This window comes from Armigeres subalbatus, chromosome 2, assembly GCF_024139115.2.
Source record: "Armigeres subalbatus isolate Guangzhou_Male chromosome 2, GZ_Asu_2, whole genome shotgun sequence".
Taxonomy (NCBI): domain Eukaryota; kingdom Metazoa; phylum Arthropoda; class Insecta; order Diptera; family Culicidae; genus Armigeres; species Armigeres subalbatus.
In genome coordinates, this window is record NC_085140.1 from 290,524,648 (window position 1) to 290,552,271 (window position 27,624).

The 27,624-nt window shown below is 37.3% G+C and overlaps 2 protein-coding genes and 1 long non-coding RNA gene across 5 annotated transcripts in view; all 3 read right to left on the reverse strand.

The window, feature by feature from the left end:
- The window catches only part of LOC134212391 (angiotensin-converting enzyme-like), a 63,822-nt gene that overhangs the window by 24,880 nt on the left and 11,318 nt on the right, over positions 1 to 27,624 (reverse strand). Inside the window, exon 1 of one of the 3 annotated variants that reach the window (XM_062690179.1) lies at positions 6,473 to 6,515. The exons of 1 other annotated variant lie outside the window; for it this stretch is intronic. Coding sequence is in view for 1 of the 2 variants with exons in the window: in XM_062690178.1 (XP_062546162.1) it covers positions 2,120 to 2,209 (90 nt within the window). In the remaining variant the exon portion in view is untranslated. Of the gene's footprint in view, positions 1 to 2,119; positions 2,366 to 6,472; positions 6,516 to 27,624 lie in introns of those variants that run through there. One more of the 3 variants, XM_062690178.1, reaches the window with a different exon arrangement.
- On the reverse strand, positions 16,549 to 17,988 carry LOC134216523 (uncharacterized). Its single transcript, XR_009980706.1, has 3 exons — positions 17,871 to 17,988; positions 17,190 to 17,552; positions 16,549 to 17,125 (listed from the first exon to the last, which is right to left on the reverse strand). It is a non-coding gene; the product is annotated as an uncharacterized LOC134216523 (long non-coding RNA).
- On the reverse strand, positions 23,848 to 25,935 carry LOC134216524 (uncharacterized). The gene is made up of 3 exons (XM_062695390.1): positions 25,572 to 25,935; positions 25,309 to 25,463; positions 23,848 to 24,213 (listed from the first exon to the last, which is right to left on the reverse strand). The coding sequence occupies exons 1-3, from the start codon at positions 25,787 to 25,789 to the stop codon at positions 23,891 to 23,893; spliced, it is 696 nt and encodes a 231-aa protein (XP_062551374.1). The 5' UTR covers positions 25,790 to 25,935; the 3' UTR covers positions 23,848 to 23,890.

Consider the following 27,624-nt stretch of genomic DNA (forward strand, 5'->3'; position numbering starts at 1 on the left):
ATTGACATGCGATCGTCCCCTGGGACTGTGTTCACTTTCATGCTTTAGATCAGCGGTGCTAAACCTTTTTCTTTTAAGGTACCTCCTCAAACTTTTTCACTCATTGAGGTACCCCCAATTTTTGTCACCGTTAATGAAAATAAGTGTAACATATGAGATATACGAAAAACGAACCTTGGAATCAACAGTATATATGACCCTCCATTTTTCACATGTTTTTTTTATCCAAAAATTAGTCTAATTTTTTTGTTATTCCGTGAAACTTTCCAAATTAAACTAAGTTTATACGTCAAGCTTCCTACAAGACACAAAAGGCTTCCGATTGTCTTGAATGTAGGCTTCTGAGTCTTGCCGCCCGAGCCTCTTGAAATGAAAGATTCGAGCCTGTTGAAAGAGTGCTTCCAGGCAGTTTTAAAGGGCGTCTCTGAGCTTTTTGAAAGGAGGCTTCCGAGCCTCTTGCAAGAACGCTTTCGAGCCTTTTGAAAGGAGGATTCCTAGCCATTTGAACGGAGGATTTCTTGAAATAAGGCTTACGAGCCTGCTGAAAGGATGCTTCACGTCATTGCAATGGTGTTCTATGTGTTTCTTAACAGGAGGCTTCGGAGCCTGTCAAATGGATGCTTCCGAGCCATTTGAAAATTCTAAGCTTCTCGAAAGGATCCTTCTAAGCCATTTGAAAGGTGGTTTCTGGGGTTCTTGGAAGGAAATTTCCGTGCCTCTTGAAAAGAAACTTCCATAGCTTTTTAAAGGAGACTTCCGAGCCTCTTGCGATGAGGCTTTCGACGCTTTGAAAGTAGACTTCCGAGGCTCTTCAAAAGAAACTCCGGACCCTTTTAAAGGAGGCTTCCAAGCCTTTTGAAACGGATCTACTCACACTATCGGAAGAAAGTCGTGTTTGCCTCTCAAATAGGGGCTTCCAATCCTTTAGATTTTAGTTGAAAAATATATAAGATTTTTTTATCTCAATCAGACATATTACATGAAATATTTTCAAAATTTGTTTCTTAATCCTTCTGTTCTTTTCACCTTTTGTCCCACATACCTTCATACCCTTTGCTGGTTGTGGTATAGGCAAGATTAACTGGGTTTCAATTTACTAATCGCCATGCTTATTATGTACAATACAAAATTTAGAAATAAAAATTAATCAATTATCGAAACCTTATAGATAATTTTTAATTAGAATTGTTTTGTAACCGCAATTCTGCATTTTGCCCGAGGTACCCCTTTGGGCCAGCGGAGAACCGCTGCTTTAGATGGGCGTTTTGACCTGTAGCAGGATCTCAGCTGCTCAGTTGGGTTATAGTAAGGTTTCGAACCCGGGTTCTAAATCTGGCAACGATTGCATTAACCTTAATAGGAAGGTTCCAACTTGGCTTAGTAGGAAGTTAATTCCATGATGCCGAGGAGCGCGTTCTCCTCGTAAACCAGAGTATATCAGAATTTGTCCCGATGGAATTCTGTGTTTTCCAAAATTTGGCATACGGGTTTCATGTAGCCCTAGGATCTCAAGCTTCATGCGGCATACCAATTAACCCTGCTTGGCTAGAAATAAAACGTTCAATGTCCCTGTTTATTTCTTGAATTGCACCAACAGATTAGATACAGTCCGAATGATGATTCTTCGACTAACACGTTTATACCGAAATGAACATCAGCAATAAAACACACAGCATACAGTGACAAAGTAACTTCCTCAAAAACAACTTAGATAAATTCAAATTTATCACAAATATTCACAATCCATCCGATACAGTTTCAGACCGGTTGTTCTAGTCACAGTTCGTTGAGTCTTAATACCGACAATATCATAGCATAAATAAAATATAGTAGAATTACAGGCGAAGTAGAATCAAACTTGTACATGAACGTTAACACTTCTCCCAAGAAAGCTGATAGAACACTTTGGTGAAAGAAACTGGTCGCGCTTGGATGCACAATAAGGTCGTAGTCTGTAGTGCGCGAACCGTTTAAACGGTGCGACACAGTATAACACACCCTCGAGGCATGCGGCTTCAGCCTTTAAAATTTCCATGCCGGCTGTGTCTTAGAGAAATTTACATACTCCAGTTACGATGGGTATCAATTATCAAATTTTTCTTCACCTACTGATTATTACCTCTGTGTATCTGAGGTCACTTATTTGTGCACTCGTTCCGTAAATTAACACATATGCTAAGCACAACACTAGAATAATTCTGGCACCCATCTTCCTTCACATCACAGTTCTTGCATGTATCACAAATATTCCTGAAGATTATCGAACAAACACCATTCGATGAACAGCCGCGACGTGATCCCACATTCGATACCGTTGAATTCCGGACTGGAACTAACTCCAACCGAAGCTGCTCACCAGATGCTATCCCCGTGGGTATGCCTCAGAAGCGCGCGTACGCGCTATGTATGTACAATTGAGAATCATTTCCTATACATCTCTCACCGCGATCCGGTAAGATAGATGTACTTACATGCGGTGATTATTATGATTGTTTCAGGAATCACTCATTGTGACGATATTTTTTCGTAGATGTCTCCGCAGCGTAAGACGCAGACAGTTCTGAATGAGCATAACCTACCTGATTTGAATAAATATAATTGTTCGTATCTTGTGTAGCTATCAGGGGGAGAAGGTGGAGCACTGAATCCCTACCCCGACATGTTCTGGTTCTAAAATGTAAACAACAGTGTTAATTCTCTACCACATTTAGTTATGGCGAGGATTTTTGTGCACACTTTAGTTTTCGATATTTTATCAAAATTAAACACTCAATCATGTAGAAACATAACGAGGTGGTATGCTTGAGATACCTGCTTGATTAAAGGGACTCGAAACAGAATTTATTTGCAGTAACTAACCGAATATAAAAATGTTCGCATTAACGATTGCGCCCTAACAGTGGTTCTAAGCTTCGATGCGTTCGATGCAGAGTACACGAGCTTTGTTCGCCAGTGACAGGCGTATGAGGCCCTTGGTAGCTATGCAATTGAAGATTTATTTTATGCTACTTGGAGTTTTTTTTTCGTTCATTTTCTTTCAGAAGCCACCTAGGTATTTATAATCCAGCAAAAAATGTCCATATCCTAAATAACCCTAGATCGAATCCATCAATGTATGGGCCGGTATATTTCTGTACAAGAATCGGCGTAAGTATGCCTGTTCAAAAGTTACATAAAGCTCTATAGATGAAGCCCGGGGTCAATCAAAATCTATGCCATTTCGTCGAAAAATATTTCGTAGAATGACATTCGGTCTAAAGGACATTTTCTTTTTTTGGTCGAAAGGACGTTTAGTCGAAATGAAAAAATCGATGGAGAGAAATCTATCAATACAGTTACGCCTTAATAATCCTAAGCGCGAGATTTTGTCGAAAGCAAATTTTGGAATGAAGAATCTGGTAAACATTTGGTCGAATTTCCGTCGAATGGATATTTAAAAAGAAAGGAATTGAAACCAAATGATTTATTTCGGTGTTTCAAAATGTCACATAATTATTGCTCCGATCAGTGAATGAAACAAGTAGGACATGTCCTACACATGAATTTTCCTGAGTCAAAGCATTGTGCTACTCATAGTTTGTAGATCATATAATGTGGGCTTCGTGGCCGTGCGGTTAAGCGACGTCAATCGTCTAAACGCATGTGCTGTGAAGTGTGGGTTCGATTCCCGCCTCGGTAAGAAGAAAACTTTTCGTAAAGTGGGTGTTGTGTAAATGTCCTTGTCCGTTGTCTCATGCTAAATGTTAAGTGTTCAGTCTGTGCGACCTCTGATCGAAGACGATGATTCTGTCTTTATAGATCATATAATGTAGGTTTTTATTTTAGCTACAATGTTGTTTGATAAATTTAATTTAGATCCTCAAAAATATCATTCAATCATAAGAAAGCTTTACACATTTAAATAAATCTCAGATGTCGATTAATTATTACCGAAAACTCAGCAGCAGAACAAACGTGCAAATAATTTCTCGGATTTTCGGTGATTGGAGAAAAAGTCACAAAAAATACAGTGACATTATTACCGAACTAATCTGTTGTTGTATCAGTAGCTGAAAAAGAGCCTAAATGAGCCTCAATTTAAGATCACAAGAGATTTCTGAGATCTCAAATCTTAAATATTTATTCTCTGAAAAATCTACTTAATGCTCGTGAAGTGCTTAGAGCAAGGGGTTGTCGTAATCTGCAAAGCGTATTATACAAAAGCATAACCATGCATGCTCATAGCATAGCATAGTTACGGTGTTTTTCTTTTGAAATCCTTATTCAGATTGCTATCAGAAACCAAGGTGGGTGTGAAACTTGATTCCAATCTAGGATAAAAATCACAAAAGCATGAGGATTACTACTCCTGGCCACGCCCATCTTCACGGTAACTTAGGAGGGGAAGGAAATGTTGGTGTAGTACTTACTTAACGAGAGGCCCCCGACTCAGCGACACCCTCATAAGTACCACGGAGTTGGATATTGGGGAAGGTATACGTTGGGTCAGGATTTGCCTGTAGCTGACAATGTGACCGTGGTAGATCTTACACCGTAACACACCACGCAAAGGTGTCTACCCAACGTTACGGGGGTCTACAAAAGCGTATTATAACAAACGACACAAATAATCTGAGTAGCTTGTGTTATTTCTTAATAATAGACAATCAGGCATAAATAGCGTTGACGGTTATATCATATCCTAGCAGTTAGATAAACACTGCTTCGCTTCTCAGTTAAAGTTAAAAAGTACTTGAGTGATAATTACTTGAAACCATTAAAAATTTGAAGAAACTTCTGGGATTCGTAACCTCTGCTGAACGTTTGTAAAAATATTCAAATAACATAGCATTCCAGAATGGAAACCAGGGAAAGCTTTTTCCACAAGCAGGGCTTACGAATTTATGAACAAAAACAAAAATTTAAAAAAAAAAACAGGTTCGTCAAAACTCTAGTGGAAATTTTTAGTTTTCCCCGACACAACAAACTTTGAAAAATCATAACTCAAAATCAAACAAAATGTTTAGGTAAAAACGCAAGAAAATGTTCTAAGTGATCTGGGAAAAATAGCTGAAGTCGTGCGGTAAGATGCGCAGCTGCAAAGCAAGACCATGCTGAGGGTGGCTGGGTTCGATTCCCGGTGCCGGTCTAGAAAATTTTCGAATCGGAAATTGTCTCGACTTCCCTGGGCATAAAAGTATCATCGTGTTAGCCTCATGATACTTGGCTTAGAAACCTCGCAGTAAATAATTGTAGAAGTGCTTAAAGATAGGCTGACCATACGTATCGTATTTAACGGGACAGTCCCGTTTTTTAGACCTTATTGTGCTGTCCCGTCGTAATTTAAAAAATCCTCAATTTGTCCCGTTTTTTCATTGATTCTTCCAAGAAGCTCGAAAATATTATTTAAACCATTTCAATATTTTAGGCAGGAATCTAAAATCAAATACAAAGAAAGTGTTTTTATTGGAGTTTTATTAGAGATATTTGCAGCCCTCGGCATGCTCTTCTCTGTACAAAGAAAGTGGACGAAACCCATAAAAAAAAGTGTGAGATGTTATGTTATTAGTGTTGCTTTTAAAAGAAAGCTATCTATACCGTTTTGTATTTTCCATTGATCAACTTTTATAAAGATTATTAACAGTTAATGACAACAGGTACTTCTCTGGGAGATTTTTTCACACATTTTCATTTTAACGATTTTTTTTTCTGCTTATTTCGGAGGCATTAAAATTTGGCCAATTCCATCAGTGGATTGGATTGAACGGAAGTATTTCCTGAAAATCAGGTCACGCCTCAACGTCAATAAAATGAAGCGCAGGGACGGACATTCTAATTGTCAGATTAAGTTCATTTTCGACTATTGTTTTTGAATCTTCCGAAGAAAGATTCATTTTTTTTCAAATCTGCTTTACCACATAATTTTTATTCATTTCATTCTTTTCGAAAGATTAAGAATCATTCAAAGTCTTTCTGAATAATTCTGAATGTTTCAAAATCATCCACTGTAAAAAAAACGAAGGTATGAACAAAAAATTTATAAATTAACTGAACAGAATCGAGTTTAAGGCAGTTTCAACTCGAGGAAAAATTTGGTCGGATTGAAGGCTAGATTAAGGTCCTCACGAACTTTAAGGCTAGTTTACACATCAGGAGCTTGATTGCAAATTTCGCTCCCATGTGTATGGACGGGATTTATGAGAATCTATTACGAAAAATTAGCAATTCGGCCTTATTTAAAATACAATCGGGCGGAGATATCAAGGAGCCCGAGCTGTAAACCAGACTACAAGCTGGCCAGGTTTTTTACTTTTCGCGACGAATTGCATGAATCCCGCTTTTATTGGGAGCATATGGGAACAATATCAATGGACAAGCTTCCCGGGCTTTTAACGTAATTAAAGTACTGTGAATTAATTAGATTTGCATTTATTCTCATGCGCCAACCATATTCATCGAAATTATTAAAATTACATTTTATCAATGTTCTTACCTTCTTGAGACTCTTATCCGCTTATTATTTCCTACCTATATTCATGGAAATGGGATTTGGCATGGGAAATCAATAATCCCACCCTATTGCTTTTTTGCATTTGACTTTTAGTCTTTTAACATTTTTTCTAAAAACTATTTTTTAGCCTTTTAATGTCCAAAATCAACCTTATAGCCTATTCAGATTGGGCTATTTATGACTTTGTTAAGTGAGAGGGTATCTAATTATTGTTCAGACTGCAGCAAGATAATATATCTTGACGTTTCCATGTTTCCTCATTTGCACGCTAATACAGGGTTGAATTCAAGGAGAGATTTAAAATTTAATTTGCGAAATCAAGCATTTGTGTGGCGGCAATCGAACATTTTTTTCTGAACAAAGTTTCTACGAAAAAAAAAAAATATGAAAAGGGATTTTCGAAGAATATTTTAAGCTCTCATTAAAGATAATGAGCGAAGCTACATTCATTAGTTAGGTGCGCCGTTCTTCAGGGAATCAGACTATTCCTCAATTTATTTTAAATTTAAAAGTATTTTGATTCTGTACTATGATCGAACGGAGATTTGATAGAAAAATTTAGATACTTTTGGGAATTCTCTCACAAATAAATAAAAAGGACGATTGGACCAATTTTCAAGAAATATTATCGAACTAAATGTATTTCCACCAGTATCTCCATGTTTGAAGGGCAACTCAGCAATTTTTTTTTTTTTCAAAAATGGAAACTGAACCATTGCGTTCTACTCGACAATCAATGATACAGCTTCTAACAAAATCGAATCGTGTGAATGTGATATTTATAATTTAAACTGGATTTTGGATGAATTAATGCATTACCAATCCATGTTTTATTTAAGGTTATTCTACTTTATACATACATCCCATTCAAATCGAACAGTTGTCCCACGTGAAAAATGTTGAAATCCAAAGTAAATTAAGCCATTCAAGGAGCAGAATTGAAACAATTTATGAAATCATGTTTATTCATCAAATATATTCGTTTTACAACCATTCCTACGTTTTAAATTGTCTTCCGCATTGGCCCTTGAACTTTGAAAATTTATTCGATTTGTTCTATTAAATCTAGGTTTAAGTTAAATACTTCATGTTAATTCTAGAGAGCATCTGTTTTTTAAACAATTCATGTTGAATAAGTGGAGAATAAATAATTATCATCATTATTTTTCATCATATAAAATGCTTTCCACAAAACCATCACAATCCGAGTTATTCTTCAGCGCTCAGAAGATTTCCATCTAACATGCATTCCTTAGCCGTACGGTAAGACGCGCGGCTACAAAGCAAGACCATGCTGAGGGTGGCTGGGTTCGATTCCCGGTGCCGGTCTAGACAATTTTCGGATTGGAAGTTGTCTCGACTTCCCTGGGCATAAAAGTATCATCGTGTTAGCCTCATGATATACAAATGCAAAAATGGTAACCTGGCTTAGAAACCTCGCAGTTAATAACTGTGGAAGTGCTTAATGAACACTAAGCTGCGAGGCGTCCCAGTGAGGGATGTAATGCAAATGAAGAAGAAGAAGATGCATTCGACCCTGCTGCGACAGAAAGAGCATGACTGTCAACTACGAAACGAAATGAAAACAGAGAGAATTTTCTCTCTGGCAAAGAGAGCGTGACGCTTGTCAGTTTTGTTTTGTTGAATTTCTTCCTGCATCCCAGTTAGAACGAAAGCTCTCTCGTAATAATTGTTCGTAATAAATTCTTTATGACTCTTTTTATAGCCTATTCAGATTACGTCATTAATGACATAATAATTGGCGTTTCAGGGTAAATACGCTTTATGATGTCATTATTTACGTAATATTCCATACATTTTGCGCTGTCAAAAGATACCCGCTAAAAAGAGTCATAAAGAATTTATTACGAACAATTATTACGAGAGAGCTTTCGTTCTAACTGGGATGCATGGAGAAATTCAACAAAACAAAACTGACAAGCGTCACGCTCTCTTTACCAGAGAGAAAATTCTCTCTGTTTTCATTTCTGTTTCAGAAGTTGACAGTCATGCTCCTTCTGTCGTAGCAGGGTCGAATGCATGTTATATGGAAATCTTCTGAGCGCTGAAGAATAACTCGGATTGTGATGGTTTTGTGGAAAGCATTTTATATGATGAAAAATAATGATGATAATTATTTATTCTCCACTTATTCAACATGAATTGTTTAAAAAACAGATGCTCTCTAGAACAAATCGAATAAATTTTCAAAGTTCAAGGGCCAATGCGAAAGACAATTTAAAACGTAGGAATGGTTGTAAAACGAGTATATTTAAACATGATTTCATAAATTGTTTCAATTCTGCTCCTTGAATGGCTTAATATACTTTGGATTTCAACATTTTTCACGTGGGACAACTGTACGATTTGAATGGGATGTATAGGGGTAATGACTGCTTTGGCAGGTTTTGTTCTATTATTGGCAGGGGGTTTTTATGACTGATTATGCTCAAATTTGGCCCAAACATTCTTTGCATATCAAAGAATATTGTGGCCAAATTTCATAAAATTCGGTCGACAAAAACCCCCCTGCCAATAATAGAACAAAACCTGCCAAAGCCGTCTGTTCCCCTATAGGGTATATAAAGTAGAATAACCTTAAATAAAACATGGATTGGTAATGCATTAATTCATCCAAAATCCAGTTTAAATTATATCACATTCACACGATTCGATTTTGTTAGAAGCTGTATCATTGATTGTCGAGTAGAACGCAATGGTTCAGTTTCCATTTTTGAAAAAAAATTAAATTGCTGAGTTGCCCTTCATACATGGAGATACTGGTGGAAATACATTTTAGTTCGATAATATTTCTTGAAAATTGGTCCAATTGTCCTTTTTTTATTTATTTGTTAGAATTCTAAAAGTATCTAAATTTTTCTATCAAATCTCCGTTCGATCATAGTACAGAATCAAAATACTTTTTAAACTTAAAAATAAATTGAGGAATAGTCTGATTCCCCGAAGAACGGCGCACCCAACTAATGAATGTAGCTTCGCTCATTATCCTTAATGAGAGCTTCAAATATTCTTCGAAAATCCCTTTTCATATTTTTTTTATATTTTTTTTTCGTAGAAACTTTGTTCAGAAAAAAATGTTCGATTGTCGCCACACAAATGCTTGATTTCGCAAAATAATTTTAAAACTCTCCTTGAATTCAACCCTGTATTAGCGTGCAAATGAGGAAACATGGAAACGTCAAGATATATTATCTTGCTGCAGTCTGAACACCTCGTAATAATTGGATACCCTCTCACTTAACAAAGTCATAAATAGCCCAATCTGAATAGGCTATTAGCGGGTATCTTTTGACAGCGCAAAATGTATGGAATATTACGTAAATAATGACATCATAAAGCGTATTTACCCTGAAACGCCAATTATATGTCATTAATGGCGTAATCTGAATAGGCTATTAGGCACTTAGGCAGGGTGCTTTTTTTCAAATGTTCAGAATTGGAAAAGTTTTTGATATTGGTCAATAATAAAATCCGTAATGTCCTATGTCTAAAATAAAAGTAGACTAATATAAAATTTCAAAATTCCATATTTTTTTTAAATATTCGAAGATGCGTAATTTTCTGTTCCTCGTGTTTTCGTCCGCGTCCCTTTGAAGATTGAAATATTTGTAGTTGTAGTTTGTACTAACTTAATACAATAGAAGGTTATGGTGGTAAATGATTCCGTATAAATTATTTCTATATTTAATATTTCTTCTACGGAAAATGAAAATTAAGCCCATAAATTTTGAAATTTCCACAGCTCTTGAATTTTATCACAAGGTTTTTTGACATGTCCCGTTTTGCAAGCGCGTTTGTTCCGTTTTTTCACCGAAATGATCTGGTCAGCCTATTAAAGAACACTAAGCTGCGAGGCGCCAATGTTGGCTTATTTGTCTTATTTGTCTTATTTTGCCAGTAACATCAAGCATTACATCATCCGCGAATCCGTCTATTTTCACGCCGGCCGGGAGATTGAAACGTAATACTCCTTCATACATGATATTCCACCGTACCGGTCCGAGGATCGATCCCTGTGGAACACCTGCTGACACCTCAATCGACTGCTGATCAGCATCGATATCATACACAGTGTAATACTAATGACACACTGGTGGTATAAGTACCATGGTACAAGAATCTTGAAATGAGTACCATACCATTTATTGTCTTTCAAAGATAGTCTTGGAATAATTTTCTTGTCCTCTTGTACCATGGTACAAGTACCACAGGTGTGTCTTTAGTATAAGTTGAAATTTAGCTTACGTAGGAATATATTGTAGATCCAGTTGAAACCCGAACTGAGCTCTCGCGACAATCGCATTTTCTCCCATTTCTGGATGTCACAACTGCATCGCAAGTAGTGCGCATCTATGCCATAGCCGTGCGCCATCATGCGCACCACCCGCGATGCAGTTGCGGCACTTGGAAATGGGAGAAAATGCGATTGTCGCGAGAGCTCAGTTCGGTTTTCAACTGGATCTACAATAGAACATGCGACTCACCTTTTGGACTCATCCCAGGGGCAATCTAGCTTTCCTAGCCGAGTGGAAATTTCTACGTTGGGAGAAGGGCTTCTCCTTTCTGCCGCCTGCCCCTGTAACCGTGTCACTCCGCACTATCGATCGAACTCGACCCGTTCACGTGTTACTTCCTTGGACGGGGAGGTATTCCAACAACGAGAGATCACGAAATTTCACAATTTCACGACAGTTTTGCACTACGGGAGATGAATAGGGGGAATCTTCACTCGCGATTGTTATAGTGATTTTTGGCACTGCCTCGTGGATCTTCAACCACGCCCTATGGACCAGTCTCTTCCACGATCGCGTGGGGTTTTTTCGTTAGTCACTACCCTCGTCACATGAAACCCCCGGTTTTGGACAATTCGCGAATAAGAGGGCTCTTCACTTATACGGAACGCCACGTCGGTCACGAAACGGAACGATCTCACCAGTTACTTTTGAGGGTACTCGACTACCATAGGCGTAACTAGAGTCTCGGTCTAGGGGGGGCCATGGCACCAGCTGGTGGGATGTAATTTTCAAAGGCGATTTAAAGCACTGTGCGCATGGATTGCAATAGAAATTGTTTGACTAAGTTTATTGCTCATTCGTCCTAGAACTAACATAAAAAAATCGCGAATAATACAATTGATTTCCAATGATGCTGTGATTGCTTCAAAACGCTGTGTCTGTGTCAACTTGTCTTCTCCATGTTACTAAATGTGGATAAGTGTGTAATCTAAGATTCAAGAATCTTCTTCGAATTATTTATAAATGAAATTCGATATGAGTATATTTCTGAAACTTTTCAAGCATTTCCATGATTACTTAACGCATAAAGATCTCGATTTTTTGGAACTTGAAATTTTTGAAACTCTTTAGATGTGGAATAAATTCCACGAAATTTTGTCATAATCAATATAAGTATTCATGCAATTCCAAAATGTATGCTATGTGTTGAAATAGTTAAGTATCGATGAACAGAAACTTGGAATCCAAATGTGTTTTTATGAGTCATAAATTCCATGAATCATAAAATTATGAGTCATAAATCAAATTCGAGAATAACATAGGGTTTTTGTAGTTACTGACGTTAGGAATAGGCTTTATTATGGTTTTCTGAATAGGTTAGAGATTTCTCTGCAAAAATCAAAGGGACTTGAGAAGCAACCAAATCGATCTGAATTGTGCTGCAAAAGAAATGTTTTCTGATGCGAACTGGTTTCTAAATCTAATTTTTTTTTATCCTAAAAAACAAATTCTAACTAAAACAGGCACAAAAGAGTTTTCCGATGATCCTTAAGAAATCGCCAAAAAATTAAATGAAACAAGATCCTTTAAGGATTATAAAAATATTTCTTTAATGCAATCTCTGTTGAGAGTGCGAAGGTTGCCTAAGCTTTATCCTAATACTTTCAATGGAATGCGTTGTTGATTTTTCTGTCATTGTAACAAAGATTCTTAAGTTTTATAATTTTATATCTTTCTGTGCCAGAATTATATAGCGAGAGCAAAAAGCTCCATAGGAATTTGATCAACTGTTTTGCGGCATACCTTGCGATTAACTCGAAGATTTTCGGAAGAATGGTCGTTCGAAATTTCATTGACCGGATTTGTGTAAATGTGCTCATTTTGATGTTGCTTCAGTCTTTTTTGAAGTGGATGGTAGTTTAATAGAACAGAAATATTTATATCTTAATACAATTATGTTTTTATGTTTCTGCGACCAGAATACTAGTCAAACAAATGCAGAACAAATTTATTATTTTAAGCTAGCAACTGAATTAGAAGCAGCATTGATTTTAGCTTAAAAATCGAGAAAATGTTCCCGGGGGTCCAACTTAAATATTTCGATGCTTTGCTGAACAAATGGTCATAGATGTGATAACCCAACAAAAAATATGTTTATAAAATTCATAATCAAAATTAAGAAATATGTAGGAAAAATGTAAATGAAATAAAAACTGACTAGGTTGAATTACTTTTCAAAACTTTCTGGGGGGGCCACAAGTAGCTCTGGAGGGGGCCAGGCCACCCCCCGCCCCCCTCCCCCCTTATTTACGCCAATGTCGACTACCGAGATTTTTAGAATTTACTCGTCTTATCACACTGACGACTCGAACAGAAGAGAGTGAACTTAGTTTGCATGATCCACTAGAACCCCCCTTGTAGACCGAGTTTCATTCGTTCGGGCGGAAGACACCTACCGTCAACTGGGGGGAAGATGATCACTGAGGTGAAGATGATCATTTGATGTGTCAGTCAAAAGCGCCATTTTTTTTTATTAAACGGTAGTCAACAATATTCTCCGTTCAAGTAATGTTACCGCTAGGTAGAAACCCGAGTTTTTCGATTATAATCATGAAAATGTATTTTGTGGAAGAAAGAGAGAGATAGTCATAAATGACACTATTTTCCTTCCAAATATTGATTTCGTAGACTTCTTTACGCAGTAAATTCAACATTCATACAAATAACCTAGTGTATTTTGACTACTAGGTCATAATTATTTTAGTAGAGCTGTCTTGATCAACTTCACCCCAAACCAGATTACTCAAAAAATGTGTGATAATTTAATTTATTTTAATAAATGCAAATGCATTTCAGAAAACTAAAGTTGTTGATTATTGCAACGTTTAGCAGTACATGTTTTGAAAATATTTGTTTCGATTTAAAATGTAAACACACATTGTTATTGCATGTTTTGTCTTAAAAATGATCATCTTCCCCCCAGTTGACGGTACCAAACATTTTTGGCATTGCGTTTTTCGGCAATTTCGTATTGTCGGAGTGGGATGGCGGTGGCGGTGATACCAAATAACAATTTTTTAACAATAATAACAGTTTCCTAGTTCCTAACGAATAAATTTTATAATAGGTTTTAGATAATTTTAAGTTTGTTATTATGAGACATTTGTTGAAATGTAACAACAGATAATCCGGAACTTGTAAGCAGTGTAGTGAGTCAGCAATAGCTGCCCAGCTTGCGTCATTAAGAGCATTTTTACATCTAATGTAATCAATGCACAGTACCTAATAGGGAGCGTCCACAAATTACGTAACGCTTAGAGGGGGGAGGGGGGTTGGGCAAAGTGTGACGACCCATACATAATGTTTAGATGCTTCATACAAAAAGTGTGACATAAGGGGGAGGAGGGGTTGAAAATGCCTAATTTTTGCGTTACGTAATTAAAGGATCTTCCCATACCTGTTCTGTTCAAACCACGCGCTATCCTAGCCGTACCGATTGTATTGCTTCAACGGTAGAACGACCTTTACCGAACCCATACTGGTTACTTGATAAGTCGCCAGCACATTCCGTATGAACCGACAATCTATTCAGGATCACCCTCTCCATCAACTTACCATTTGTGTCGAGCAAGCAGATTGGTCTGTAGGGTCTCCCGGGGGCTTCCCGGGCTTGGGCAACAGAACAAGTTTCTGCCGTTTCCAACTATCTGGAAAAAAAATCTTCATCCAGACATCCTTGGAGGCAACTCCTGAACATATCCAGATTAGTAAGAATCGCATGTTTAAGGACCAGGATTGGAAATCCATCAGGTCCTAGTGCCTTGTTCATCTTAAGTTTTCTTGCAGCGATGATAAGCTCGTCGTCACTTGCGGTACCACATCAACTGACTCGTACGGTGTAACAGTCCGATGCGTCATGCTTCGGAAACAACCCTTCCTTCGACGATCCTGGCAAAAATCTCCTGGGACTTTTCAGAAGGTGTGTTATTAGTCCTCTCACTACTATCCTATTACTATTACACCCAGGTTTTTTTTACACGGTTTGGTTTCAGTCGTTTAAGACCTTCAGCGTCAATGAAACAATGAGTTAACCCCACGAAAAAATTCACAAAAAATCAAAGAAAATTCAGGGGGTATTTAAAAAGCTGTGAAAGTTGAGGTTAACCGAGAAATTAATGAATTCCAACCGTGTAAAAAAACCTGGGTGTACTATGAAAAATCCGAATCCGAAAAAAAATTCGTTGGAGTTACCCAAAAATACTTATTGGAGTTTCCGAAGGACTTCCCGTGGAATGATTTCCCGTAGATATTCGGAACAATTCCCGAAGACAATTCTGAAGAATTTCCTATGGACCTTCCAAATAATTTTCCACGGAAATTCTAAATAATTTATATTAGAAATTCCAAACATTTTCGTTTGAAAATTCCAAACAATTTTGCTTAAGAATTCCAAACAGCTAGAAATGTTCAATCAAAGGTAATTGCCTATTTCCGGGGATTAAACCACCCGACTTGGACGTTAATTTACAATGTTATGAAAACTCATATGTGAATATGTACGTTATGTGGAAGATATTGATTTGGAAAATGTATTGGAGGTAACCACTTTCCCTTCGATGGGACACGAACCCATGACCCTACAGTACGCTAGACTGGTGCTTTAACCAACTAAGCTACGAAGGACCTCCGTCGGCTAGAAATGATTTGGTAATCATTTAATTATTTTTGGTAATTGAAATCCATAGCTTATTTGAGACCCATCGAATCACAACGCCATTTACCATAAAGGCATATGACATAAAGACATAGAGATGAATCTACCTACATTGTGTTGAAGGCTTATCTGTTCATCTTACATATATAAGGCTCTATTATCGAGTAAGGTGGGTAAATACATACACAAAAGATCTGGCAAAAGTTAATGCGCATTTGTCACACTAACCTCAACCTTAGTCGGAACGGTTCCGACGCGACGTTTCTGTGTCGTTTGACATGGCTGGCTGCTCACGTGCCACCATCACCGAGAGTGCGGGTAATTGTTTCCCTTTTCCTAACATTGTCACCAAGCATCAAGATGATCTTTCGGCGAACAAATCTAGACAAACATTTCAAATGGGCCTACCTAACATCTGCCATAATCTGAGAAATATGGGATGCAATATTTGCCAGACGAAAATAAATCTGAATTAAAATTCCGACTTCGTTCAACGATTTTTAAATCGTTGACAGCCAAAATAATAGTCGTAGAACTGAATAAAAGTTATGGTTTTCTAGTACAGGTCATTTTTCTTGGATTTTAAGATACTTTTGTTACTTCGGACCCTTTGCATTAGAACAATCAGATGGGACCTGTTATATTGGACATTTTACTTAAATCAAATTCACATAGGACCTTGAATGAAAATTACTCAAACTTTGAAAAAGAAAGCTAGTTTTAGGTGGATAGTACAGAGGATCATGCATAATTCAGCGAATATTCATATTCTTCAACATTAACTTGTTGCATATTGGAGCGGTGTATGTATTTCGACAAGAAATCGCATCATGTACAGGACATTGATAGCTTTGTTGATAGGATCTGATACTTGAATACATACATTTAACATCTAACAGAGTATCCCGTCTGTTGCAGGGCAGTCCCGTCTTGCATTATAGTAGCTAATACTGTGTATATACCTTCCATTTTTGAATCCACATCCTTAGAGATAAAAAGAAAAGGTGAAAATTTCGGAGTAATGTCGAACCGGGGTTTCCGACTTTTCCGCCCGCCAGCAGTGGCATCGGGACGACGGATACTTTATTTGTTCGAATAATCTACAAAGTAACTTATCCGGGAATGTTATATTTCGAGAAAAGCATATTGATCTCGGGCATACCGGAAATCTTCGAATAACTGTTACCTCGCAAACAAAGGATCGCCAGCGATACCAGTGATGAGGTTTTTACGGCAGGTGAAGCGACATAGAATGAAGCATTCTGATACTTATGTCGGAAGTCATTCGTGATAGAGTACAGAGCAATCTTTTCCGGATTATCGTTGGCTATAATCTCGAAGTCTGGAATCGTAAGGGCATTCAAATCGGGTCGATCGAAACACACCCGATATTAACTGGACATCACATCAATCGCCTCTATGGTTTACGTTAACAGACCATCCTGAGGAGAACGCAAAGGAGCCGTCACCTTAGTGCCTACCGAAAGCTGTTGAGGAATATCATTGGGAAGATTCCGAACAAAAGAAAGCTCTTCTGATCGCTTGGACTGCAGTAGCTCAATCTTACGCCGCTTGCGTTCCAACTCACGACGTTCCTCCTCTAGAACGTCTACCGAACAACATCTTGGTTTTCCCATATTCCTTCGAATTTGGTCCCACTCAGCTCTGAAATTTAAAGATATATTTTTATTTATAAACCCGCATTCAACCCGAATTTAATTCCTCGTACCTTGTCAAATGCCTTGTTTTTCAAATCCGGTTACATTTCCCTCGGGCAAAACTGGAAGTCATTCTCGCCCTCGAGCAACGCTCGCTCGATATTGGCTTTCTTGTCCAGCAGGGCCACCGGATTGATCACCCGCAGTGCACTCGTCCCTTCATCCTGATCTTCATAGCCTTTCTTCAAACTTTCCTTTATCTTGACGTACCGCGATATCATTTTCTTTTTCCAGAACGAGTCCAATTTTTCTCCGGAGTTAACATTCCCTTCTGTGCCGCCGAACCCGTCCCCGGGGGGGTGCCACCCTTCCGTAGGCTTCCCTTTGGTGGGATCCGATTGTTGATGACCTGTTTACTGTTTCTGAAGCGGGTCCTGTAATTTGTTTGCTTAATATACCATAACAACTTAAAATTCTAGAGTGCTTTGAGAATAGGTCGTATGTGCAAAAGAGAGCCTCTCTTCGGTTCCATTCTCTTTCGATTATTACAAAGCTATGCACAAATTTACGTTGGATTTTTTGGCAGAAATCTAAAGACAATAGCTTTGTCTAGCGTGCTAAAGTGAAAATGTTGAAAAAAATGCTAAACTTGCCGATCTATTAGCGAAAGAGAGCGTGAACAAAGAGAGTCTCTCTTTTGTACATACGACCTATTCTCAAAGCAATCTAGAATTATGCTTGTACAAACTTACCTTAACAGCGTGTCTTTCGTGTCAGATATCAGATCGGATATATACCTTAGAAATAAATTTAAATCTTTAAAATTAATAATTAAACCCTATTAAACCGACGGACAACCGAAGGTCCAATCTGATAATTTGACAATGTTTTGGTGAATAGCAGATTGGACTGTCACATTGCAAAACGGCCAGTCGACAGATCTGTGCGATATTTTCGAAAAGTCAGATTGGCCGTTTTGCACTACTATATTTTTTTTAGTAAAAAAAAAGTAAAAATCGATCTGATTCAAATTTAACATAAAATTTAAAAGGTAAGTAATGTTAATAAACTAACAACTCGATTTGTTTACTTTTGTTAGATAGGACCATATGAAATATTTCTCTAGAAATGCTTAAATTTACTCTCAAATAGGTAAACATTAACTGATGTAATGAAGACAAGCACTATAGTTTTTCGGCAGTAATACTATTGCGATTAAACATTATGTAGACTAACAACACTAAAACCTCTAGTATTTCTAGTACTTACCTAGTTTTTACTATATGTATACTAGGGTGGCTCAAATTAGTATGGGAATAACTTTTTTCAATTTTTTTGATGGTCCGCCCTCTTATTCGGTTCTATTTGATCAAGGGCCTCATACGCCTGTCACTGGCGAACAAAGCTCGTGTACTCTGCATCGAAGCTTAGAACCGGTGTTAGGGCGCAATCGTTAATGTGAACATTTTTATATTCGGTTAGTTACTGCAAATAAATTCTTTTTCGAGTCCCTATAATCAAGCAGGTATCTGAAGCACACCGCATCGTTATATTGCTGCATGATTGAGTGTTTAATTTTGATAAAGTATCGAAATCAAAAGTGTGCATAAAAATTGCCTCGCCATAACAAAAAGGTGGTAGAGAATTAACACTGTTGTTTACAGTTTAGAACCAGGTGCTAAACTCGTTGGAAGTTTATATGCAAAAATGTATGCAGAAACATCCAAAAACAGTAAATTGTAGTTGGGACGGCACAACTTACGAAGAAGAACTATGATACTCATTCAGATATTGAAAAATTCAATACAGAATGTTATGCAGAACCGAATAAGAGGGCGGCCCATCAAACAATTTAAAAAAGTGTTTTTTAACCCACCCTAATGTATACACTTTTTTTTTTGCTACGGCTCGCCTTAATCTTGGCCTGTTGCCAGGTCAAATTACCACCAAGTTTTGTTTTTTTTCGCCTCTAGCTGGAAAAGTTTGGCGTGCACAAACCCACAATATGTTCTTGTTAAAGTTGCTGATGAAATCTATCGTTGTGGAGCATTTGGTTTGATATCTGAGTGCTAGTCCAGTAGGGGAAGGTGAGGATACTTGATCTCTTGGGAGACTTTTTTTTATCGAAAACCAAAGATGATGTTGGTTTGCGTGGGAGTGCTATCACATTTTTATTCTTTGTTCACTAAAGCAGATAAGTCGTTTTGGAAATTTGGTATTTAATTGAAACTTCTTATACTATTGACCAAATCCTATAAATTTTTCACAGCACAAAGCCTTACATGTGCAAACTGATCTGTACTGATAAAAATGTCTTTTGTGATCAAGTTTGTCATTGTATTATGTAAATGGAAAACGGGCAGACAATTCTTTCTGTAGCTAAAGAGTGAACAACTGATCTAGTGTAGGATGTAAAGTGGACTGAAGTCCGTTTATTATTCCTTCTGTTTAAAAGCTATCGGATACAAATTTTCTGAAGGGATGTTCGTGAGTTGCGAGTGATAAACCGCAGACAGACGTTTAAGCTCATACATTTGAATTCGATTTTCTTGTGTAAATTTTCAAATATAAATACGTTGGAATTGCATAGCACGCTAGCGCCGCCTATACAACTTATTGCTACATGAAAACTGACGTTTTGCCGATCGCCTTCTATCTCACCCACGTTTGCCACCCACCGAACCATGGAAGCAAAACAGAAACACTCAACAAAGATCACCCCGCACGGCCGCAAAAATCCTTTCTATTATCTGAACGATTTTACAATCGACTTAAACAATGTAGCTAAGCGAATCACTTTACTTGCAGTTCTTGCCACGATATAGTAAAGAAATTGTGAACCTGCGTGTATGCTATTACCATCTTTTCGGAACTATCGCGTTGGCTCTTTTACCTTAGATCCTTTCACATGCGTGTTTTTTGGCGGTTGTGATTCAAAACATATGCCAGGACCGAAAATCGTAGATTTTTTCATTGCAAAACCAACGAATAGTCCAGTCAAGTAGGACATGGAAAAGAATTTAAAAATCAAAAATGAATTAACCCCTCCTGAGTAACTGGCGTGCTGAGCTTTCTTCGATTCATTTTTCAACAGCGCGTGTGTGCGTGTTCATGTATTTTTATTAAGAGTCCCATTAAAAAACCGATCAAAAAACTAAAAAATTTGGCGAAATAAAAATCAAAACAAAACGGCAAATAACATTTTCCGGGTTTGCCGTTTTGACATGTGGCGCCATCTCTTCGCTTATTGCTACTTGGCAATCCGACGGCCATGTTTTTTACACAAGTTATGTCGAATTCGTTTTAAAAAAGTTCCAACCTAGGTTGGAACCAGTTCCAACATAAGTACTGTCAAAGTGTTTTTTTATTCGCTCAGGTTGGAACTAGGTTCGCACTAGTTCCAACCCCAAAGCTGTCGGGTTCGCACTGTGTTGTTTCACGGTTTCGCACCGGGTTCACCAATACAACTGTACTTCAACTGTCAAAACCATGTGAGTGGGTGGGACTGGGCGGAATAAACAAGCAGAAGGGAAACACGAAACTGTATGTTATTCAAATTAAATGCGCGTTGAAATTTTTTTCCCGCTAATTTTGTTATATTTGTTTTTGTAGTTTTAAATGAAATTATTCCTGTACTGTTGTCTTAATTCAGTTTTAAAAATAATTGCTAGGGAAGTTGCAAGTTCATTCAGGGTTTTCCTCACAGATTGTGTCCTAAATTAGGTCGGTGGATGGAATTATAGTACGTTCAGATTATGCTCTGTATTAGTTGATATAGCGAGATTATATACTATATCAAGAAAGGTGTTCACACTACTGTATACTTGATATAGCCTGACATTTTGATGTTTCCGTATCTGATATCTGTCACTGACACAACACAGAGTATAGCAGGAAAAAAAACAGCCAATTTAGTGTGATTCTGATAGTAATTGGTAAAACATTCAATTTTGAGCTTCATGATGAGCAATGAAATCAAATTGTCTGCTCTCGCTTCTGAATATCGTCAAAAAATGTTGAATATGAAAAATATGTATCGGTTGTTGTCCGCGAAAAATAAGTGGCATCGAAACAAGAAGAAGCAACATATCCACAACATTATGGCCCAAAAAAATAAAATCTCCATACTGTCGTCTTTCATACTGTCCGAAAACGGTGGCAATAGGTCAGTATGGAAAAAGGTAAGCATTAAAATTTTCATTTATAGATGTTTATATAATCGTCACATTTACTCCGATTTTCAGAAAAGGACTGGACGATTCTATGAAGAAGATGCTCAGCTAAACGGGGATGACTTCTTCAAAGAGAATTTTCGCATCAATAAAGAATCGTTCGAAATACTTTGCTCCAAATTGAAATCCCTGGAGAAAGAGGATACACAGTTCCGGAGATGTATTCCACTTAAGAAGCGTGTGGCAATATGTTTATATGCGTTGGGATCCTCCGCGGAGTACCGCACTATAGCCAATCTCTTTGGTGTAGGGAAGTCTACCGTTTGTGAACTAGTGCAAGAGTTTTGTGAGGAGGTATGGCGGGTTCTTCGAGGAGAACATATGAATTCGTTTCCGCTTCATGAATATTACATAAAAGAGTGTATCGATGGAATGGAACGTCTAGGATTTCCCCAGTGCTTTGGAGCAATCGGTAAATTTACTATTTGAAAAAAAATATTACACGTGTTGTTGGAATTGTGTTGGAGTGTTGGAATTTTATCCAGTTTTGATTCCCTAATATTCTAACTCATTTGTCTTGTAGATGGCTGCCACATCGAAGTGAGGCCGGAAAGAGAAAATGCTGTGGATTACTATAACTATAAAGGATGGTACTCAACGGTCTTGTTCGCGTGTGTAGATTATAGGTAAATTTATAAACTATAATTTAATTTCTAAAAAATATGGTACAGATATACGTTTTCGTGCAATATATTTAATCATTATATTCAGTATCAAGCAGTTGGCGAGTCTTTTTGCACACACACATACATACACACACACAGACATCACTTCAATTCGTCGAACTGAGTCGATTGATATATAACACTATGAGTCTCCGGGCCTCCTATAAAAAGTTGGTTTTTGGAGCGAACATATAGCCTTGACGTATACTTAGTATACGAGAAAGGCGAAAACAGCTTTTTAGGGGCCGTTTACTAATTACGTAAGCACGTATGGAGCAGAAGGGACTCTGCCATACTCTCACGCTCCATATACCGTGCACCATAGTTTGCGCAGTTAAGGAAATGCAAAATTTAACCAATACGTAAAACTTTTAGAAGGTAACTATCATGAGATGGCTTCAACAATGTTATATATAACTATAGTTATTGGTTCCACCCGTAATTAGTCGTCACCGAATGTTAAAATTTATAAAAATTAAAGTTTTTCGAATAGACCGTAACTTGTCATTTGTGCTAAGAAATTGAGTTCTCCAAATGAATAAAAGTGTGCGTAATTTCGCGGTACTTTTCTGGAAGTGTGATATTTTTGGTGCAACTAGATTACCACCTACTTTCATTTTATAATCGAACATCGTGACTTTAGTGTTAATGATTCTAGTCTTGGATAACTCAATTGTAGATCATTGATATAGGAATAACGATTTTGTCAGGTTCAGCCTTACCATCCAAATATGTTAAGTCACACTTTCTGAGGCTTTGTCAAAAGACACTTTTATTTTCAATGTTCATTCAATTTTAACCGTTAATAAAAAATACCTTGTTTTTACACAACTTTGTTATTTTCTTACAGATATCGGTTTCAGTTTATAAGTGTAGGCAGCCCTGGACGGTGCAATGATTCGAAGATATTCGAAGACTCCACACTTAAGAAAATTCTCCAAGAACCGATTCTAAAACAACAATCGAAACTTATTAATGGAGTCAACGTACCCGCGTTGTTGATTGGAGACTCAGCATTCCGATTATCAGACACATTAATGAAGCCCTATCCATTTCGTGCTGATGCTACAATGAAGGAGAAAACATATAATTATGCATTATCGAAAGCAAGAAGAGTGGTAGAAAATGCATTCGGCCACCTAAAAGCACGGTTCCGTCGTATAGGAAAAGGAGTAGATAATCATATCCAGAACACATCGCTTATAATAAAAAGTTGCTGTGTTCTTCATAACTTCCTGAATAATCACAATGATAAAATTAATCAACATTGGTTACAACAACTGCAAATCATTGAGCAAGCAAAAAATCTTGCACCACCGGATCAAATAGTTACCATCTCAGACAACAACCAATCAGCGCAAATTATTAGGGAAGCAATCGCTGATTATTTAAGTAAGTATTGTTGTATTAAATTGTAAGCACTTACTTAATCGTTGCATTAAATTGCATATCAAAATTATTACCTTCTATTTTAGATGTTTCTGCCTTCTATGTTTGTGATTCGAATCATTGTTAATTTTTAACTAATTCATCTAAAGATTTTTCTCATTTTATGAATAATTTTGTATTTCTAAATTGTTTTGAGAATAGGTCCTAAGTGCAAAAGAAAAGCTCTTTTGGTTTACGCTCTCTTTCACAAATAGATAAGCTATTTTAGCATTTTTTGCTTCATTTTTATCTCAGCAAGATTATATCTGTTATCTTTAGATATCCTGCCAAGAATATCCAAAATTAACTTCAGTGTAAATTCGTAATAATCGAAAGAGGAAGAAAGCAAAGAAAGACTCTCAATTGCACATAGGACCTATTCTCTCAACACTCTAGATTTGGGTATTTATGTTTTATTAACATCAAAGTTTTCAATCATTTCATTATTTAGGTCATTTTGGACAGCATAGTTATGAATGCATCATTGAAAGCTTTAGTGTTCTCATTCATCTCCTTTAGTAATGTGTTTCTCTCTTCTTCCAATTCTATGATTCGTTCGTCAGTAGCTCGTAGTCGTTCGAACTCTGCTTCGATGATCTCATTGCTTTTCTTCACCTCTTCGAGAATATGTTGTTGGACTAATTTCTTCTTTTTTGCAGCTGGAGCGGAACTCGATGCAGTCGGCGATCTTGGTCGTGACGATGATGGTGTTGGTGTTGGTGGGATTTCCGAGACATTTATCGATTCTTCGAGCCATTCTTCGTTGGTATCTATGATGTAGATAATAATTGTAAAAATTAATGATTCGAAAAATATAGATAAAATAATTGAATAACAAAATCAATTAAATATACCCAAGAGAAAACAAATAGAAAATTATGAGGAATTTATTGTAGTTTCAATTGAAAAACGAAGTGAGATCTGGCATTGAATTACATAGTCGAATCACGTGAGAATAGCCAAAATCGATTCTCCTCACGTCCCTCCATTCATAGCCCAAGCAAGTAGTTCAGAAACATTTTCTTCTTCCATGGCTCTACATTCAAACTGGAATTTAGCCTGCTTTTCAACTTAGTATTCTATTAGCATTTCCTCAGTTATTAATTGAAAGCTTTATATGCCCGCCATTGCATGAATATGTATCTTGTGTGGCAAGTACAATTCATACACTTTGCCCAGGGAGTCAAGAATGTTTCCCACCCGAAAACATTCTGGACCGGACCGAGAATCGAACTCGCCATCTCCGGATTGGCAATCCTACGCCTTTGCTCGCAAGGTTATCTGGAGACCCTGGAGATCTGGAGAGTTCAAAAGCATATTTATATAAATAACAATGTCGTTAAAAACGGAATAGTGTTTCTACAGTATATATATTCAATCAAGTTGAAAACCGGAATGGCGGACTATCAATTTATAAATCCGTACGTTGAACTATAAGTGCTTACGTAATTAGTGAACGGCATCTCAACAGCACACCACTTAATACTGACGCGTCGCACAACTGTTATTTTTTATATTCAACGCATGCAGCGACGCAGCTGAAATAAAAAAAAACTTGATTGAGTATATTAAATATTGAGAAACGATTTACAATAGGTAATTGCTATATAGAAGCACAAGCTACACTAATGTATCTATGCTCAGAAGAAGGTTAAAACCGAAGTGAGCTCTCGCGAAAATCGAGTTTTCCCCCATTTCCTGTTGTCGCAACTGCATTTCGACTAGTGCGCATCTATGTCACCGTCATGCGCCATCATGCGCACTAGTCGCGAGCTAGTTGCGACATAAGAAAATGGGGGAAAACGCGATTTGTCGGTTTTCAACTGGAAGCACAACATTTGAATTTTGACACAAGTAAAACTTACCTTCAGGCGCCAGGGCATCATCCTCGAAGATGCTCTCCTGTACTACCTCGCTAACGTTGTTTATTCTAAAATTCCCCAGAATTTTATGAATTTCTGAGAAATAGGGCCACTTCGATGGAGCCCCACCGGATGGACCGATTTGGCTTTTCTCTTTTCTGAAAATTTTAAAGTGAAAACCTCTTATTAATAAATAGTCCATTTTATTTAATTTTATTAATAAATAACGAAATAATTAATATTAATACACAAAGATGTTCACTTACCGGTATCGCGCAGTCAAATTATGTATTCTCGTCTTGATCTCCGAGGACGGAACAGAGAAACCGTGTTCTTCAAAAGTGATCCTCATCTCCTCGATCACGTGGCTGTTTTTCCGCACACCACGGAGGTCAATAATTTTGTCCGCCCACAATTCAAATAACAGCTGCATTTGAGCAGCAGACCAGATATTTCTGGTGGATTTTTTTTTTACTTCCGACATTTTTTTTTTCAAATTCGATTTTAGTTGAACACACAACAAGACACACTTGAAAATGCTGCTGACGTAGCGCGAAAACAACTATCAACTGACATATGTACACAAAAATATCACCCAGCTCTATGTGAACTGGGTTGCCAGCCGCAACTTTTCATGTTCATAACAAGTACAGAACTTGATATACGCTATACCAAGTTCCATTCGTGATATAGAATGCTATCAGATTTGTATGGTATATCAAGTAACATAGAGCTTGATATAGCTTGTATATCAAGAAACCTTCTATATTACTTGATATAGAGCATAATCTGAACGTACTTTTAGTTTGGGAATTCCCCTTGAAACCCGTTCACAAAATCCGCTAAGAATGGTCAGAAAAATGTATTGAAGGAATACCGAAAAGAATTCTTAAGGAATACCGGAATAAATTTCTTAAATAATATGCAGAGTTTCTTTTGAAATTCTTCCAAAAACTCTTTCGTGCGTTTCAGAATTTAATTCCAGTAATTCTTTCTTGAATTCTTGTATGCATTCTTTGGCGATATCTTTCAGGTATTCCTCCATATTTTTATTCCAAGAGATGAATTCCTTTGGAAATCTTCAATGAATATCTTTGAATATTGTTCCAGATTTTTCTCTTAAAGTTGCTCCAGGAATTAATTTGGAGGAATTCCTCTGAAAGTTCTTTGAGGAATTACTCCGGAAGTTCCTTGAAGAATTCCTCCGGAAGTTCCTTGAGGAATTCTTCCGGAAGTTCCGTTAGGTCTTTAAAGAATTCCTCCGGAAGTTCATTGAAGAATTCCTCCGGAAGTTCCTTGAGGAATTCTTCCGGAAGTTCCTTGAGAAATTCCTCAGGAAGTGGAGGAGCTCTTCCAGAAGTTCTTGGAGGAGTTCTACCGGAAGTTCTTCCCAGAAATCCTCCAGAAATTCCCCCGGAAGTCCTTCACAAGTTTCACCGGAAGCTAAAACAGAAATTCTTACGGAAGCAGGAAGTTTTTCAAAGAAATTTCTGGATAAATTAATGGAGGAATTCCTTAATGGACTTTCGGACAAATTCCTGAAGGAACATCCGGAGGAAATCCCGAAGGAACTTATGGAGGAAATCCTGCAGGAACTTTCGGAAGAATATCCTGAAGAAACCTTCGGATGAATCCTTCAAGGAACTTTCCGAGGAATCCTTCATGGAACTTCCGGAAAAAATCGACAAGGAACTTTTGTAGAATTTCCACAAGGAACATGTAGAGATGAAACCTGCGGGGAAATTCCTGAAGGAACCTCTGGAGCAAAACGTTGTTATGTTTTCCATGTTGGACTATTGAAAGATAAGGAATTAAAAGAAGAAAAGGAGAAAGATAATGAATTTCAGAAGGAACTCCTTGCATTAAGGTAGCCTCACACCTCGGATTTGGGCACGGAAAATCAAAATCCCGGTCCCATTGAAAATACATGGAGCCCAAAATCCGGTGGAAAATATTCCCGAAGTGTGAGGCCCTCCTGATAAAGGTAGCCGAGGCGAGGAAAAAAAATCAGCGTATCCTGAAGAATTTTTATTACATGCTTTTGAGTGTTTTCCAAAAAAACGACTTTGGCAGAAATAGTGATTGGAATTTCAATATGATTTATTAGATGAATTCTTGTAGAATAAAAAATCTCATTTATATGAATTCTATACGGAATTCTTGGTATAAAAATGAGCACGGGCTATAGAATATAATTAAATACATATATCCGCCGCACAAAAGTGAATTCCATTATCTGCAAAAATGAGTTCACGCACTTAAACATTTTCATTTATCATGATCTGATTAGTCAAGGTCAACGCACTGCCAGTGCACTGG